The following is an 18154-nucleotide window of genomic DNA, read 5'->3' as shown; positions in this document are numbered from 1 at the left end:
GCACTTCTCGGGAACCCAGAGCTGCGCGAAACCACTGGGGGTCCAGTCCTGGGGGCCTGGAGTGTGGGGGTTAGGACTTCAACACACGAACCTGGGGGGACATATCCAGAGCATGAGAGCATTTTACTCTCAAGTAAAAATGTGAGCCGGTGGGCATTCAGGGAGTTGAGTGGCTCTGCTCCAGAGGTGGTCCAGACCCAGGTCGCTTCCGCACCTAGGGTGGCCCTCTTCCCAGAGGTCTCAGAAGGCTCGCTGCCCCGTGTGTCTGCTCCATCCCCCGGAGGAGCCTGTGAGGGTCGGGATCTGGGAGACGCACACAAAGCCTCTGCTCACATCTCATTGGTCCTTGGCCACACCTTGCTGCAAAAAAGGCTCTGAAACCTCCTCCTAAACTGGTAGCCATAGCCAGCTAACACTTAAATGAAGCAGAGAATCAACACCAAAGGAGGACCAGCCAAACGCCTCCCCCTAGAGTCGTTAAAATTGCTTCGGGTCAGTCTGGAGAGGTGGTAGTAGCAGCTCTGATAAACCTCAGCAGCTCGAAACAACAAAGGGGTGTGTGTCTCCTGCTCACAAGTCATGTCACGCAGAGGTCGGTGGGGGACCCAGCAGGGGCAGCCACATCTCAAGCACTGCTGGTGGCGCCACCAGAGGGAGAGAGCCTCGGGAGCGGTTAGACCCACCACGAGAGGCACTTCAGTGGCCACATGGTCCCACCCAACCCCAAGGGCACTGAAGCGCAGGCTTTCCATGGGCCGGGAAGGCAGGAGTCTGGGAATATTTGGTGAATAGCATGAGTGGTTGATCAACAGAGGTCACATTATCACTGATGACATGCACTGTTGTTCACAGCTGTGCTGTGTTCGGTACCTGGTGATTACTTTCATGGTTTGTCTAAGCTTTCGTGTTTCCTGGAAAGAGAGAGAGAGGGAATTTTTTTTTTAGTTTTCATTAAATGTACTTATCGTGAAGTCATCGTGAACTGCTTCCCCAACCCAGTTCTGTTTTTGTGGATTCTACCTGTTAATATTTCTTTACTGTCTATTTCGCAAGATTTCCAGAGGCAGAGGAGATACCTGGTGATCAATCACTATGCTTAGAAGTCCAATATGGGTTCTCCAATGGCTTCATTGTTCCTTTCAGATAGAAATTGTCCTATAGTTGTGTAATGACTTTGGAACTCAGCAAACTCAACAGCCGAGAGCTCTTCCATCAATCTGATGCCTCTTCCGCTGTGTGAGGGACCCCTGGCCTAATGCCACTGGACACCTGGCTCATTCACTTGTTTGTCCTTTGCAGTGAAACGGAGCAGGACCCTTTGGGACTCCTGGGCACAAGTCCTTCCATGTCACCCATTTCTTGTTTGTAGGAAATTGGTTTCATTCAGCTTCCATGGCCTTCCCTGAGTTCCAAAGGGCAGGTTCAAACAGCCGCTAATCAGGGAGTGGAGGGGATGCAGAGACAAGAGGAGTAGTCAAGAAACAATAGTGCAGCCTTAGGGCAGGGTCCTGGTTCCTCCTCAAGGGATACACAGAACAATACCTTTGAGCTCTTCTGCAGAACTAAAACCCCCAACAAATAGAAGACGTTAACTACCTGATGAAGCACTCTTTATTCCAGAGAGGCCACAGTTCGATGATGCCAGATATTTGGACTGAAGGAACGAGGGCCCTGCACACACACTCATCCTTCTCAGCAAACCCACCCCAGGCTGGGACACAGTTTTGAGGGCAGGAGCCCGCTGTGGCCCCCTTTGCCTGGCAAAGCAACAAAGCTCTTCTTTTCTTCTTCACCCCAAACTCTGTCTCCGAGATTCAATTCAGTGCTAGTGCACAGAGGTGGGGTTTTGGCATCAGCAGCACTGATCGTTTCCATTAGTTCTTCTGGGCAACCTGGGTGTCCGAGGACGAGGCATCACGAACACGGGAAATGTCCTAGAAAGGGCTAGAAATTCTTCAGCGTCCCCTCTGAAGAGCATTTGTTCTTTAAGTAACCACACCCCACCCCAAACATAAAACTGACCTCGTGCCTCGGAGGGCCCCGTCCCGCCTGTCTGGCTCAGGACTGCAGCCTGCTGTCTAAGCTGCAGGAAGCAGGGGGCAGGGTGCCACTTTTGCTGAATGCTGACCAGGCGGTTTCCAGACTGCAGGACATCTGACAGGCTGCTTTTCTGATGGTTAGATTTTAATAAATACTGCAAAGGAAAGAGAAATTCTAAGACATGTTGCCTTTAAATGCTTTGGCTATGCCAACTTACACAGTGAGATATCCTTTCGCTCAAAATACATTCCCATCATATATAAAGTCTTTTATTTTGGGAATATTTTCTTTCTTTGCCTGGGATGCTAGAAGTTCAGTTTCATGAGGCTACATCCTGTATCACACAGCATGAAGTTTCTTAGATTTCTGTTTCTGGGGAGCAATGGCAGGACTGACCCCGGAGATCTGGTTGCAAATATTGCCAAACTATAGGATTTATGCCCGGAGAATGACATGGAAGACACTTCACTTGGCCTGTCACTGCCTCAGTACAAAAATAGGGGTAATTTTTTGGTAGCCAGTTTTCATTTCCATGATGCTGGTCTTTGCTCAGTGACTCTATGGTACTTTAAAGATTAGTTGTGATTACAAAACTAATACGGTCCCACAGTTTAAACAATACGCAAAAATATTAAACCAGGGATTTTCTAAATAAATGTAATCTATGTAAAATACACCTAATTTACAAAAACAAGATCACTTAGTCATTCTGTTGAGGAACTCATTTATTTCAGGCAGAAGTCTTCATAGTGACACATTCACAATAGGTGCAGATGACGCTGAGTGGTGGATGGCAGGCAGCAGTGATAACCGCAGAGAGCTGGTGAAATGATCAGGTCTGGAAGATCCTAAGGTCAGTGGGTGGCTGCCCCAGAGCACAGCGTGTGATCCTGGGTTGCGACAGAGGCCGTGATCCCAGGGTACAGCAGGGGCCGTGATCCCGGGGTGCGGCAGGGGCCGTGATCCCGGGGTGCGGTAGGGGCGTGATCGGGGTGTGGCAGGGGCCATGATCCCAGGGTGCGGTAGGGGCTGTGACTGGGGTGCGGCAGGGGCCGTGATCCCGGGGTGCGGTGGAAGATCCTAAGGTCAGTGGGTGGCTGCCCCAGAGCACAGCGTGTGATCCTGGGTTGCGACAGAGGCCGTGATCCCAGGGTACAGCAGGGGCCGTGATCCCGGGGTGCGGCAGGGGCCGTGATCCCAGGGTGCGGCAGGGGCCGTGATCCCGGGGTGCGGTAGGGGCGTGATCGGGGTGCGGCACAGGGCCCACCCGAAAGACCGTCTGCCATGGGAGCTACAGAAGCTGAGGTCCAGAGCCCGGAGGAGTGCGGAGCTGCGCCGGGAGGTCACAGCGCTCGGTGCCCGGTTTCAAGCAGCATGCTTTCCAGAAGCAGCCTGCTGTCGCCCTCCACATAGGGCTGGTGCAGCCACATGGACAGGTAGCTCAGGGCCAGGTCACGGTCGGCCGTGTGCGCCAGCTGCTCCACGACGGTGCGCTTCACGCGGAGCTCCCGGCCATACATGTCAGAGAGCTTGCGGGAGACCTCGTCTGAAAGGAATGCGAGCCGTCCTTGAACAGTGGCATTCAAGGGGGTACCCTTGGCTAGGGACGACCCGCCACTTTTTTTTTTTTGGCCACGCTGCACAGCTTGCGGGACCTTAATTCCCAGACCAGGGATGGAACCCGCACCCTCCGAAGTGAAAGCACTGAGTCTTAACCACTGGACAGCCAGGGACCTTGCAAAACTCCTCCTTAAAAGCTAGAGTCAGCGACAGCACAAGAGGAAGAAGGGCTCCAGCCAGTGCAGGTTAGAATCAGATAACATGGTAAATAAGTGTCATGAAATTAAAAAGTACCTGTTACCTTTCCACTCGACTCTTAGGAAATGGCAATCATTATACATAGCAGATTGACCTCAAACTGACAATGTTCAATAAACACGTTACATTAGGTGATTTTCTCCCTTATTTATGTCTCAAAGCAACATCAAATAGCTTAGTCCTTCTTTTAAACTAATAAAGCAAAATAACAGCCCTAACCTCACAGCTTATTTATGTAATGGAGTTTGTTTTCCCAGCAGTCCTCTTCCATGGGGCGGGCTGAAGTGACCCCCCCCCCCACCCATGTACTTTTTAAATAAAACAAAACAAAAAGCAAAAACCCATCCTTCTTGAGAAACAAAAACGAGATTTCTGCCTCTACAGAGGAGGCAAAGTGCATTCTACCCGTTGGCCTTAAAGGGCTAATAATGGCAACTTGCTTCATGGGTCTCTAATTACATTTAATATTCTTTGCTGATTAGTAGGTAATTAAAGGCAAGAAGAAACACTCCTCTAAGACGTCCTCATCTCCTTCCTTCCCAATGGATTCTCTTCAGTTGAATTTCAAAGCCTGTCAGCTTCTTAGAGGGCCAGATCTAAATGACACCAAATGCTCTCATAACCTACCCTTGAAAATCAATGCAGAAAGAACTACTTACAAAAATAGGCTGTGGGCCACGTGTGGAACAGGGGTGGCCGTTTTCTCTCCTCCCCGTAATGGTAATCTTCTAGTTCACAAATCCCCTTGGTAGTGGAAGACAGCTTTTCCATTTTCATCTGTATTTTGGTCTGAAAAGATATTAATTTAGAATATGAGATTATTATTTGAAATCCTGTCTTAGATTCAATAACTCTAAGATTTCAAAGCTAAGAAATGTAAGTCTGTTGAGATCGTAAGTCCAATGATCCAAAACCATTAACTCCATGTGCAGCAAATTTCCAGGGAGAAGGAGACTGACAGTTGCTACGATTTGGTCCCGCTTCATTAAGATTTCCGAACATCACTAAGTTTTTAGCACCAAAGACCTGGAGGGGTGGCAAGGCAGGCTCTCGCTGTTATGGAATGAGAAGAGAAGAGGCATTAAATGAGCTCATTTCTGACTCTTTTTAAAATAATTAATTAATTAATTAATCTTTGGCTGCGTGGGGTCTTCGTTGCTGCGCGCGGGGGGCTACTCTTCATTGCTGTGCACGGACCGCTCATTGCAGTGGCTTCTCTTGTCGTGGAGCACAGGATCTAGGTGCACTGGCTCTGTAGTTGTGGCTCGTGGGCCCTAGAGCGCAGGCTCAGCAGTTGTGGCGCATGGGCTTAGTTGCTCCGCGGCATGTGGGATCTTCCTGGACACCAGGGCTCAAACCCGTGTCCCCTGCCTTGGCAGGTGGATTCTTAACCACTGCACCAACCAGGGAAGTCCCTCATTTCTGACTCTTATGAACTGCCTTTGAGTTTAATGCCAAAAGCTTGGCCTCTGTGCACCGGTGCTGAGTCAAATCTTGGAGACAGAGTTCTGGGTGAAGTAGAAAGGAATAGCTTTATTGCTCTGCCAGGCAGAGGGGGCACAGCGGGCTCCTGCCCTGAAAACTATGTGTCCCAGCCCGGGGGGGGGGGGGATCTGATGAGGGGTTTTATAGCAACAGCTCAAGGGTGGGGTTGCTGATAAGATTAGAGTGTGTGTGTGGGGCCTGCACTCCTTTAATCTGGTCTCACCGGTGGTCCTCTCCTAAAATTTTTTTTTTTTTTGCGGTATGCGGGCCTCTCACTGTTGTGGCCTCTAAAGTTAGGAGCACAGGCTCTGGACGCGCAGGCTCAGCGGCCATGGCTCACAGGCCCAGCCGCTCCGCAGCATGTGGGATCTTCCTGGATCGGGGCACGAACCCGTGTCCCCTGCATCGGCAGGCGGACTCTCAACCACTGCGCCACCAGGGAAGCCCCTCTCCTAATCTTGATGAGCTTCTCGGGTCCCTTTAATCTTGCCTCAGGTGGTTTCTTGGCTGCTCTTGCTTTGCTCAGCAGCTGTTTGAACCTGCCCTTTGGAACTCAGGGAAGGTCATGGAGGCTGGAGTCTTGTCTACAAACAAGAAACGGGGGGACGGAAAGGCTTCCGTGCCCAGGAGACCCACAGGGTCCTGCTCTGTTTCCAGTTTACTGAAACCTCTTTGAGGCTTGTTTCTTTGTTTATAAAATGGTAATAACGAAAGGCAGCCCTACACACTTCACACAGGAAGGAAATGGTGAGGACGTGACATGAACGGTGCCTCAGCATACACCAGGCTCTGCTGCGGCACAAAGTGCCTGCTTCCACAGGGTGTCGGGGGACTAAGTTAGTACTTGAGCACCTGGTCAGAGCTACATAAGGGTTTGTTAAGTAAAACAAATGGGTGAAGTAACAAAGATTCCAGATATCAGGAGCATGGATCTACTAAGACCACAAGTCTAGGTCCTAAGTATGGAGTTAGCTTTATGTACACAGGGGGTATAAGCAAAGATATATAAATCGTCAAAATCTTAATTCCTTGCACTTAGTCCTTCAACCACCCTCCAATTACATCTGAAGAGGCATGCACTAAATTTAGCAAACATTAATTTTTAAAGGACTAGACTCCTTTCCCAAATCTTTCCAGGTTCGATATGTCACTTGACCCAACCCCAAGAGGCAGGACTCATCATTTCCGTACCACAGGTGGGAAAATTCTCTAGCTTGCTGAGCTAGGGACGGATGAGGCCAGGACTTGACAACACGCTTTCTGACCCCAAGTCTCTTGACACCCAATCCTGAGCTCTCTCCTCTGTGTCCTGCAGCAGCTCCACCTAATGCTAAGAAAAGCTGATAAAGGTCAGGAGAGCCAAGAAAATCCTGGAGGCTTCACACCACCGGGCCAGAGGTGCCAGCCCCATTCTGGGGCTCATTCATCAATGACGATATCAAAGTCTCAGGCACGTGCAGCCCTAAATTGACAGCAGCTGGACACGGTCTCAGCTCCACGTCCCCTCCCAAAGCCAACAGCCCACACCTCGAGATGTTCGTCCAGCTTAGGGACAAGGGTGCCTCCACCCTCTACCAATGTCAGATTCAAGACAGAGTCAAGTCTGGGAAACCACTCTCTCTAAAGGATGGAGGAAAATAGGAAAAATAATATCAATATCCTTATAGCATCAACATTGGTTTTGAACCTAAGAATGAGAACTAATTCTCAAATCACTTTATTTTACTTTATATTTTGGCTGCGCTGTACGGCTTGCGGGATCTTAGTTCCCCGACCAGGGATCGAACCCAGACCCCCGGCAGTGAAAGTGCAGAGTCTTAACCACTGGACTGCCAGGGAAGTCCCTCAAACCACTTTAAAATAGAATAAATTCACTGGAGCAGAACTTTGGGGCCTGACAACTAGCACCCGTGGTCAGCCCAGGCTTTGTCTGAAGACCTTGGGAACTCAGGTCACTATGGGCACACAGTCACCTAAAACCTCGCAGCCACTTTCAGCTGCCCTGCCAGGCTACGCCCCCTCACCCTGGACCCGTGCTGTGGGTAGAGGGACCAGGGACAGGACGTGTCACCTGTTACTGCTCAGTCCATCAAGCCACTGGCTGGATGTTCTGGACCTTGACTCTACCTCCTAACATCCTCCCAGGCCGTCCCTCCTCCGTGCGGGTCAGTGGGACTGAGGAAGGGGTCCCGTGGTACCAGACAGCCACTTAAGAATGGGGAGAACCAAGGATGGACAAGTAAAACCAGTCAGTCATTCCTGACACGCCTGAAATGGAAGGCAAAATGCCTCTTCCCCCTCGTCCCGCACAGGCGCTCTTCCCTAACGAGGAGCGCATAGGTACAGAGCTATAAATGAGGACTTGTGAACTAAAGAAAGCCAAATGGCAATTAGAAACAAAATCCTTCCCAGGGTTTTCACATTTTATAAAAGTCACATTAGTATATGTCAAAAGTGTTTCTCATTTTAACCCAGTTTGAGGATTCTGTGAAATGCTTTTTTTTTTTTTTTGCGGTGTGCGGGCCTCTCACTGCTGTGGCCTCTCCCGTTGCGGAGCACAGGCTCCGGACGCGCAGGCTCAGCGGCCATGGCTCACAGGCCCAGCCGCTCCGCGGCATGTGGGATCTTCCCGGACCGGGGCACGAACCCGTGTCCCCTGCATCGGCAGGCGGACTCTCAACCACTGTGCCACCGGGGAAGCCCTCTGTGAAATGTTTTATGCCAGAAAGGAAGATGGAAGGTCAAGGATGAAGAGGTTCTGGTGGGAGTGTTGCCACATCTAACAACAAACGACTGAGCCCAGCATCGTGTGTTTAACTTTGTTGGCTATTTAAAGTATTTCAGTATACACAGGGAACTATATTCAATATCCCGTAATAAACCATAATGGAAAAGGATATGAGAAAGAATATGTATTTATATGTCTAACTGAATCACTTTGCTGTACACCAGAAACACAACATTGGAAATCAACTATACTTCAGTGAAACAACAACAACAAAATTTGACAATGAAAAGCGTGGGACTTCCCTGGTGGCGCAGTTGTTAAGAATCTGCCTGCCAATGCAGGGGACACGGGTTCGAGCCCTGGTCCAGAAAGATCCCACATGCCATGGAGCAACTAAGCCCGTGTGCCACGACTATTGAGCCTGCGCTCTAGAGCCCACGAGCCACAACTACTGAGCCCACGTGCCACAACTACTGAAGCCTGTGAGCCTAGAGCCCGTGCTCTGCAACAAGAGAAGCCACTGCAATGAGAGGCCCACGCACCACAAGGAAGAGTAGCCACCACTCGCCGCAACTAGAGAAAGCCCGTGCGCAGCAACAAAGACCCAAAGCAGCCAAAAATAAATAAATAAATAAATAGATTAATTAATTAATTTAAAAAAAGCTAAGTGTGACCAGGAAATAAATAAATAAAATATTTCAATATAGGAACTTAGCCATTCAGTTTCTTCTCTTTCAAACAATATGTGTGCCCATGCTTGGTCCAAACAAAACCACTTGCCATAATCAAATGGGTTAATTTGGGGAAAAAACATACACGTGGTCAGTTTTCAATTGGGTCATTCTGGAAATTTCGATTGATTACTCTGCCTGTGTTAATTCTCTACTGGTCCAGAAGTCTAGGTCTAGAACTCAACTACTGGAGACACAGCTGTGAACCTGGAGATAAAACAAAGAAAACACCAAACCCACACACCTTATCCTCCAGCCTTCCTGTGAGTGGGGCTTAAAACAAAGTGACTGATGACCCAGGCCTGTCTTGTTCCTGCTTGAGCACCAGGTGGAGAGCCTGGGCAGGGGGGCAAGTGTTTCTTATCACAGCACAACCCACAGGCAGCATCACAAAACAGACGGGACAACTACAAAAACCTAATCATTTATTTAGAGAAGACAAATAGCCCCATACACGGCAAAATATCCTGAAGACAATATTGCATTTCAATAAAAGAAAAGGCTAAATCACCAAAATGTTCTCAATGCACTATTTATTTTTCTCATTTTAATGTTTCAGAAACCATTACATCTTACAATGGATGTGATGTTTAAAAGGGCAGTGCTTCTTTCCTGAAAAGCTCTTAAACCTATAGTCTGCCTCATAATACGTGGAACCCTAACTTTGAATAAGTGGTATCTTGAAGAAATACAATTATATTTGACATATTCTGTTTAAAAAGGCAAGAAAGCATGTAAAACATTAGAAACATTTCCATCAAGAAAGGTTAAACTATACAGACTTTCTATGTTTGTGGGAAGCTTTAGTTAGTTAGTTCAAAGATGTGCAAAACCTTATCCCTGTCCCTGGTTGAGATGAGGTGTTTCGTGCACATGTGGTGGCCAGCATGGTGGGTACTGACATCCAGACTTTAAACAAACATACAAGAGCATCTCTTATGTGCGAGATCAAGGCTCACAGGCCCAATCCAGCTCAAAGCCTATTTCTGTGTGTCCCTTGAGCTAAGAATGGGTTTTACATTTTTAAGTGGTTGAAAAAAAAAATCAAAAGCAGAATATTTTGTGACACATGAAAATTATCTGAAATGCAAAGTTCAGCATCCATAAATAGAGTTTTATGGGAACACAGCTGCACCCACTCGCCTCTGTACTGTCGATGAGTAGAGGTGAGAGTGCCTGCAGGGTCCCCAAAGCCTGACACACTTCCTGTGGAGCCTGGGAGTGGGTGAAATTGCCCTGGCAACATGCAGAACCAAAAGAACCAAGGTCTAGGACAGCCTCTTGGGAAACAAGATTTATGGGACATGTAGAGCGAGAGAGACCAATGAGGAGGTTGAGGAAGGAAAAACGAAAGCTTGGTGAAGGAAAGCACGACCAACCACGTGGAACGCTGCAAGGTGCTTGTGCAAACGCGACACCCGAGGATCCCTGCACCTTACCAAAGCATCCAGGGTGGTCTGCAGCCCCTCGCACAGCATCTCGAGCTCCCTGCTGTATTCTGGGTGCTCCTTTTCTGCATTTTCATCAGAAGCCAGGCTGCTGCTCTCTAATCCTATCGTGTCTTTGCTCCTGGACAAGATGGAAAAGAGTGGGAACAAAATACACTCCACAGGCTCGCTTCATTTTGTTGTGATGAACCCTCGAAAACTCAATATCCATATACTTATGTCATCATCGACTTTTTCCATTGGCGTCGTTTCACGTCATCACGTTTACATGTTATTTATATATACAACGAATATGTCCATCCGCTACTCAATTCTGCCCTAGAACAAGTCAACTCAATCCAGCCCTGTGGCATCCTCAGGGGGTAAGACGGATCATTTCCTCAGAGTCCACCAGCTAGGAATGCGTTTTGTAAACGGAAGGCTGTGACCCACAGCACCTGAAATAAATCTAGTGGAGCCACAATCAACAATTAAGGAACAAAATTAGGGACTTCCCTGGTGGTTCAGTGGTTAAAACTCTGTGCTTCCACTGCAGGGGACATGGGTTGGATCCCTGGTTGGGGAACTAAGATCCCACATGCCGTGCAGCACGGTCAAAAAAAAAAAAAGAAATTTAAGGAAAAAAATTAAACATTAGAATAGAAAATATCAGAGAGCATCTTACGCAGTAAGGTAAGAACTGTTTCATAGAACTTGCTAAGCAGGAAAAGGCGGCAGAGGGCCGACGTGTGCGATATGTTTGAAAGAACTGGAAAGAGCCAGGGGCCCAGGCCAGAAAGTTAAGACTCTATAGACTCTGGCCAGTAGACAAAGATATACAAATATATAATTACAACTTTGAGAAATTAAAACTACACATATATAGATCCATACTCATGTTTCTCTTCAGATCATATAAATCTTTTGCATTTTACTAAAGATTCTCGTGGGTAGGAACAAGCTTGAGTCTTGCTTAAATTTTTTGAGGCCTTGCATAAGCAAAGCTGATTAAAAAAACCCAAAAACATATATATAGGAAAGTGCAAGACAGTAGAGCAAATCTTCAATTAGAATTGGCAACTGCCAACAGTTTTTTTCCATAACCCCTTTGTCTTTTTTTTTTTAATATCTTTATTGGAGTATAATTGCTTTACAATGGTGTGTTAGTTTCTGCTTTACAACAAAGTGAATCAGTTATACATATACATGTTCCCATATCTCTTCCCTCTTGCGTCTCCCTCCCTCCCATGCCTCTAGGTGGTCACATAGCACTGAGCTGATCTCCCTGTGCCATGCGGCTGCTTCCCACTAGCTATCCACCCTACGTTTGGTAGTGTATATATGTCCACGCCACTCTCTCACTTTGTCACAGCTTACCCTCCCCCCTCCCCTATCCTCAAGTCCATGCTCTAGTAGGTCTGTGTCTTTATTCCCATCCTACCCCTAGGCTCTTCATGACATTTTTTTTCCCTTAGATTCCATATGTGTTAGCATACGGTATTTGTCTTTCTCTTTCTGACTTACTTTACTGTGTATGACAGACTCTAGGTCCATCCACCTCACTACAAATAACTCAATATCGTTTCTTTTTATGGCTGAGTAATATTCCATTGTATATATGTGCCACATCTTCTTTATCCATTCATCTGTTGATGGACACTTAGGTTGCTTCCATGTCCTGGCTATTGTAAATAGAGCTGCAATGACCATCTTGGTACATGACTCTTTTTGAATTATGGTTTTCTCAGGGTATATGCCCGGTAGTGGGATTGCTGGGTCATATGGTAGTTCTATTTGTAGTTTTTTAAGGAACCTCCATACTGTTCTCCATAGTGGCTGTATCAATTTACGTTCCTGCCAACAGTGCAAGAGGGTTCCCTTTTCTCCACACCCGCTCCAGCATTTATTGTTTCTAGATTTTTAAAAAATTAATTAATTAATTAATTAATTAATTTTTGGCTGTGTTGGATCTTCGTTTCTGTGCAAGGGCTCTCTCCAGCTGCGGCGAGCAGGGGCCACCCCTCATCACGGCGTGCGGGCCTCTCACTGCTGCGGCCTCCCGCCACGGAGCACAAGCTCCAGATGCGCAGGCTCAGCAGTTGTGGCTCACAGGCCCAGCCGCTCCACAGCACGCAGGATCCTCCCAGACCGGGGCATGAACCCGCGCCCCCTGCATTGGCAGGCAGACTCCCAACCACTGTGCCACCAGGGAAGCCCTGTTTCTAGATTTTTTGATGATGGCCATTCTGACCGGTGTGAGATGATATCTCATTGTAGTTTTGATTTGCATTTCTCTAATGATTAATGATGTTGAGCATTCTTTCATGTGTTTGTTGGCAATCTGTACTCCTTTGTCTTTTTAGAAGAACCTGCTAAGGGAAAACATGCTGCTGTGTGTCTCCTCTGCTCTGAATACCCCTCTCTACTTCTGACACCTGGTCATCAAAGGGAGGGGGGCGCTTCTCCACACCAAGCAATTCTCAGGTTCTCCGGACACCAGCTGGGTGTCTTACAGTGTAACTCAATCCTGATACTATCTATCAGAGACAGCATCAGATCCCACAGGTTAACGGCTCTGTCCCACAAGACTGCCCCCGTCTCAACTACAGACACCAATCACAAGTTCAGGTTGTTACCTGTGCTTAGGACGGACCAGCTGTCAATTGGAAGTTCCCAAGACCCCCTCCTTGGGTTCAATTAATTTGCCAGACCAGCTCACAGGACTCAGGAAAACAGTTTACTTTCTAGACTACTGGTTTATTACAAAGGATATTAAAGGATACCAATATCTTTATTCGTATCCTTTATTCATATACCTGTAGACAAGAGGTACTCAAGGCAAGGTCTGGAAGGTTGAGCAAAGGAGCTTCTGTCCCTGAGGAGTCTGGGGTACATTTCCCTTCAGGCACACGGGAGCGTTCTGGTTCCCCAACCCAGAAGCTCTCCAAACCCCTGTCCTTTTGGGTTTTTACGGAGGCTTCGTTATGAAGGCATGATTGATTAAATGATTGGCTATCGGTGATTAATTCAACTTCTAGCCCTTCTCACCTCCCTAGAGGTGAGGTGAGGTAAGGGGCTGGGGCTGATAGTGCCAACTCTAGTCACGTAGTTACTGCCTCCCTCCTTAGGGTTTTCCAGAAGCCCCCTCATTAACATGAACTCAGGTGTGGTAGAAAGGGGTTTGTTATGATAACAGGAGACTCCTTTCCCCTTTATCACTCTGGAGCTATTCCAGGAACTGGAGAACAAAAGAACAAATCTCAGCATAACTAAAGATTCTCCCATTGCTCATATCCCTAAGGAAATTATAAGGTTTTAAGAGCCGTGTGTCAGGAAGGGACAAAGACGAAACATATATATTTTTTACTATAAATCACAATACCACAGAAATAAAATGCAGCATTATGAAGTGATGCTTCTCCCTAGAAGATACCAGTGTCATGAATTGAGTCTGTATCTTTCCAATCCATTTTTATAATTTTATATACAGATGTAACCATGAACAATTTGTAGTATAATTTTGCATTTAAAATGTACACACACAGTTCATAGTTGCATGCGTTATTTTATCACTTGCTTTTTTGCTTTATATAATTTATCCATGTTCCTAGAGACTACCCTTCCCATTCTAAAAGACTGCCATGAAATTTCTGCCCAATCGTTAAGGGTGAAGCACACAGAGCACACTTTGTAGGTACTTACAATAAACTGATTTTCAGGTTGGCAATATTATTTGCAGTAGCAAAACCTCCATCATTGAGGGTTTCCCATTTCAGGATTAAATTATGCCAATCGGCTGCATTGTCCTTAATTTTCCTTGCACTGACAGATAAGACAGGTTTTCTGGGCGTTGCACTTCCAAGAGTCTTTGCTGATAGGGAGCAAAAGAAACATATTATGAAATTCATGATCACGGTTGGGGGGGAAGACCCAAACTGTTCTAATTTGCAACAGTAAAACTATTGGCAACACTACATCCACTGAACAAAACACGTTGTGGAAATGAAGACATGTGGACGAATGTGAAAGTCCCTGCAACAAGACAAAACGGAATTGTTTTTATGTTTTTAGGTCTCACCAGATATACAAATCCTCTCGAAGCTTAACGGCTCCACAAAGTTTTACCCCGAGCACTCTGACCACTTTCAAAGGTTGGGAAGGAGGTGGAACTGTGACTTTCCGCCGTGAGGCTCCGATGCCCTTGCCTTACCGCGCCCGTTCTCCAGTCTCTGGAACTTTGATACCTGATGTTTGCTCAGAGCTTTGTGGGTCACCAGAGCTCATCACTCCAACACACTGGCAAGCTGAACCCCAGAGATGCGGTGATGATCTCTACACTAGGAATGCAGGAGGAGGTCCAAAGTCCTTCAGGACCCGGCTACTTCTCTGCCTCAACACTCACCTCAACCCTGACCTTGAAGCCCCTTGATCTCTAGCTGAAGTCAACTACTGACAGCTCTTGAAAAGTCCTTTGCATGTGCAGTTCTCTCCGCTAGAAAGCTCTTTCCTTCCTCGGGCTAACGCCCGAGGATTCACCCAGATCCCAGCTCCTGTGGGAAGCAACACACAGACCACTCAGGCTGTTGGGGCCCTCCCAGCCCTCCTGTGCCCTCTCTTCTTCTCTACTTAGAATCCTTCAAAGGCGTCTCATGGCCCACAGGATAAGGTCCAAATTCTGAGAGAGGCCCCTTAAGGAATCCAGGACACACAATGGCGGTATAGTTTGGAGTCTAGACTCTGAAGACCAGAATGACTGGGTATGAATCCCAGCTCTGTCAATGCCAGTTGTACAATCTTGGGTTAAGTTAGTTAACCTCTCAGAGCCTCAAAGTGCCTATCTGTAAAATGGGGATAAAATATATATACTACAAAGAGTTGATGTGAAGATCAGATAATATATATGAAGCTGGGAATTCCTTGGCAGTCCAGTGGTTACAACTCCACACTTCCACTGCAGGGGGTGCAGGTTCGATCCTTGGTTGGGAAACTAAGATCCCACACGCCACACAGCGCGGCCACAAAAAACCCCAAATAAAACATATACATATATGTAAAGCTGTGAGGGTGTGAGGGCCTGGCACATGGCAAGTATCCAGCATAGGATGTATTACCACAAGGGCCTCTCCAACGTGTTTTTCCCACTACCACCAAGCAGTAAATTCAATTCTGACACTATCTGGAGCTGGCATCAGATTCCACAAGTTAATGACTCAGTCCTGTAAGACTCCTCCCCCGCCTCCACTTTAGACACCTGTCTCAAGTCCAGGTTGTCACCTGTGCTCCTGACCTACCAGCTATAGATCGGAGGTTCCAAAGACCCCCCTCCCTAGGGTTTGGTTAATTTGCTAGAGTGGCTCACAGAAAACTCAGGAAAACATTTTACTTACTAGATTACTAGGAAGAGCCAGATGGAAGAGATGCATAGGGTAACATACGTGGGCAGGGGTACAGAGCTGACAGGCTCTCTCCAAGTGCCGCTCTCCCTGCGTCTCCACCTGTTTACCAACCTGGAAGCTCTCACAACCCTTTGCTTTTGTTTTTTTATGGAGCCTTCATTACATGGGCAGGATTGATTAAGTGACTGACCATTGGTGACTGATTTAACCTCCAGCCTCTCTTGCCATGTTGGAGATGGGGGTTTGGGGGGGGTGGGACTGAAAGCTCCAGCTCTCTAATCACATGGCTGGTTCCCCTGACAACCAGCCCCCATCCTTAGGCTACCTAGGAGCTCCACTTTTAAATATCATATTGATTTTTCATTCACTCTTTACTTATACAACTAACCAATATTCGCCAAGTGCCTACATTATGCAAGCTGTGGGGGCTGAAGTGACTAAATTAGATAGACCAGGACCATTTTCATGGAACTTACTTTCCAAAGATGAAGTGGATAACAGACAATTAGATGATCGTCAGTTTAGATCATAAGTGCCACAAAATAAAACAGGGTCTTGTGTTAGCGTGAACCCCTGAGACGTTGTCATTTAGGCTGAAACCTGAATGATGAGAAGTCAACAGCAGAGGCCCTAAGGTGAGAATGAGCTTGGTGAGTGTGAAAAAGAACAAGACCAGTGTGGCTAGAATGAAATGGAGAGAGAGGAGACAGTCAGACAGCTAGAAACTTATAGTCCAAGATAATAAGTTTGGGTTTATTCCAAGTCAATGGAAAGCAAGCAGTAAGCTTTGAGTTGGGAAGTGACATGATCTGATGTAGGTTTTTAGAAAGTCACTTCCACAAAGAAGTCCTCCTGGATCCACAGGTTGGGTAAGGACTCACTGCACTATATATCTGGAACACCCTGTACTTCATTCAGCTTCATTCATGACACTCACCAGTGTGGTGTATTTGCTTGTTTAATGTCTAGTACATTCCTTGATAGACTGTTAAGTTCCACCAGAGTAGGGACTAAGACTGTCTTGGTCCCTCTCATAATCTCAGCACGTAGTAGGTGCTGACTAGAATGTGTTAAATGGAGAAAAAGCTCTTACCACCTGTACTATAATCTTCTAAGGGTTTCCCTCCCCCAGTAGGGGCTCCTTGCCGGCGAGGACCACATGTGATTCATCGTGTCTGACCCATACCCAGCACATATTTAGGAACCAAAAACAATATTCTGACTTCAAGAAACTCACAGTCTAGCTGGGAAAGAGATCAGCTATCAATCACAGGGCAGGGCAGTAGCATAGTGGCTACGTTACTTATCCCCTCCGAGCCTCGACTCCCCACCTATTGACTTTACTTCATGGGATCGCTGTGCGCCTCAAACGAGAGGATCCACTGAAAAGTACCTAGAACACGACTTGGCGCACAGTCAGCGCTCATTGAATGAATAGCTTTTATTACAAGCAGAAAGCTCTGTGGCCGGGAATTCTGAGGGGAGTTCAGGGAAAGTGCTCCGCTGGGGCTAATTTATAACGACAATTACAATTTGAGTGTCAGGATCTGCTGACACTCCTTTGCATCATCTCGTTCTACACATGAAAAAATCGAGGCTCGGCAAAACTGACTCCCGGGCCGACCGCAGAGTCTGATCGGGGCCAGCGGGCAAGGGACGGACCACCATTCAGCCCGAAGATCAAACTATAACAACGGTACCCTCCCTGCCTGGGGAAACTTGCCCTTCTCACGCACCTTCCATGCTGGCCGCAGAGATCCCAGGAAAGAGACCCGGAGCCCCGCCCACGCACGCAGGAAGTCCTCTACGTCACTTCCGTCCCGCCCACCGCCTCCTGTGGCTCTACCGCTCTAGCCGCCGGCGGAGCCAGCTGCAGCTCGTCGGTGCCGGCCCCGTTGCCCAGGGAACGGGCTCCCGGCAGTCCCCGCGGCTCAGAGTTCATCTCCTCCTCCTCCGGCCCGGCCGGGCCGAAGAGTCCGGAGGGGCTGCAGCGGGAGGTGAGTCTCGTGACGCCGCCCGCGACGCCGCCCGCCCCGCCGCCCGGCCCCGCGCCCCTCCCTCGGCCTTCCCGCCGCCTCTCACGCAGCCCCTGGGCCACCCTCCCTCGCCTCAGGGTCTCACTGCCCGTTTCGCTCCCTTTCCCGGACTCCGTCTCGCCCGTGCTGGACGGCCGAGGCCGAATGCCATGGCACACGAAGCGCCGGGCAGCGTGCCCGGCAGAAGCTGTCAGTCCGCCGAGGGAGTAGTCGTCGCCCACCCCTCCTGGGCGCCGCGGGTCGGCCGACGCCTCCCGCGGGCCCTCCGCCCCACGCGACCCGGCTCGCTCGCCCCTCCCCTTCCGCGCTTTCCCTCCCCTGTGCCGCACCCTGGCATCCCCTTTGCTCCGCCGGCCCGAGGCGCCGAGCTCCGTGGTCTTACGATTGAACGCTGCGTCTTATCCCACGACCCTCTCTCAGTCCCCGTCCCTTCATCCGCCCACCAGCGCCTGGCACCACGCCTTGGCATGTACCCAGTAGGTGCTCAATAAGT

The 18154-nt window shown here is 48.3% G+C and overlaps 1 protein-coding gene across 1 annotated transcript; it reads right to left on the bottom strand.

Annotated features, from left to right (window-relative positions):
- Positions 1-3383: 3383 nt before the first annotated feature.
- CINP (cyclin dependent kinase 2 interacting protein) lies at positions 3384-16599 on the bottom strand. Its single transcript, XM_007455617.1, is given in 5 exon segments — positions 3384-3586; positions 4518-4647; positions 10242-10371; positions 13932-14100; positions 16563-16599. Coding segments are annotated over 5 exon segments (669 nt in total).
- Between the last annotated feature and the right edge of the window lie 1555 nt (positions 16600-18154).

Source organism: Lipotes vexillifer, unplaced genomic scaffold, assembly GCF_000442215.2.
Source record: "Lipotes vexillifer unplaced genomic scaffold, Lipotes_vexillifer_v1.1 scaffold584, whole genome shotgun sequence".
Taxonomy (NCBI): Eukaryota; Metazoa; Chordata; class Mammalia; order Artiodactyla; family Lipotidae; genus Lipotes; species Lipotes vexillifer.
This window is presented reverse-complemented; position numbering and strand designations above follow the sequence as displayed.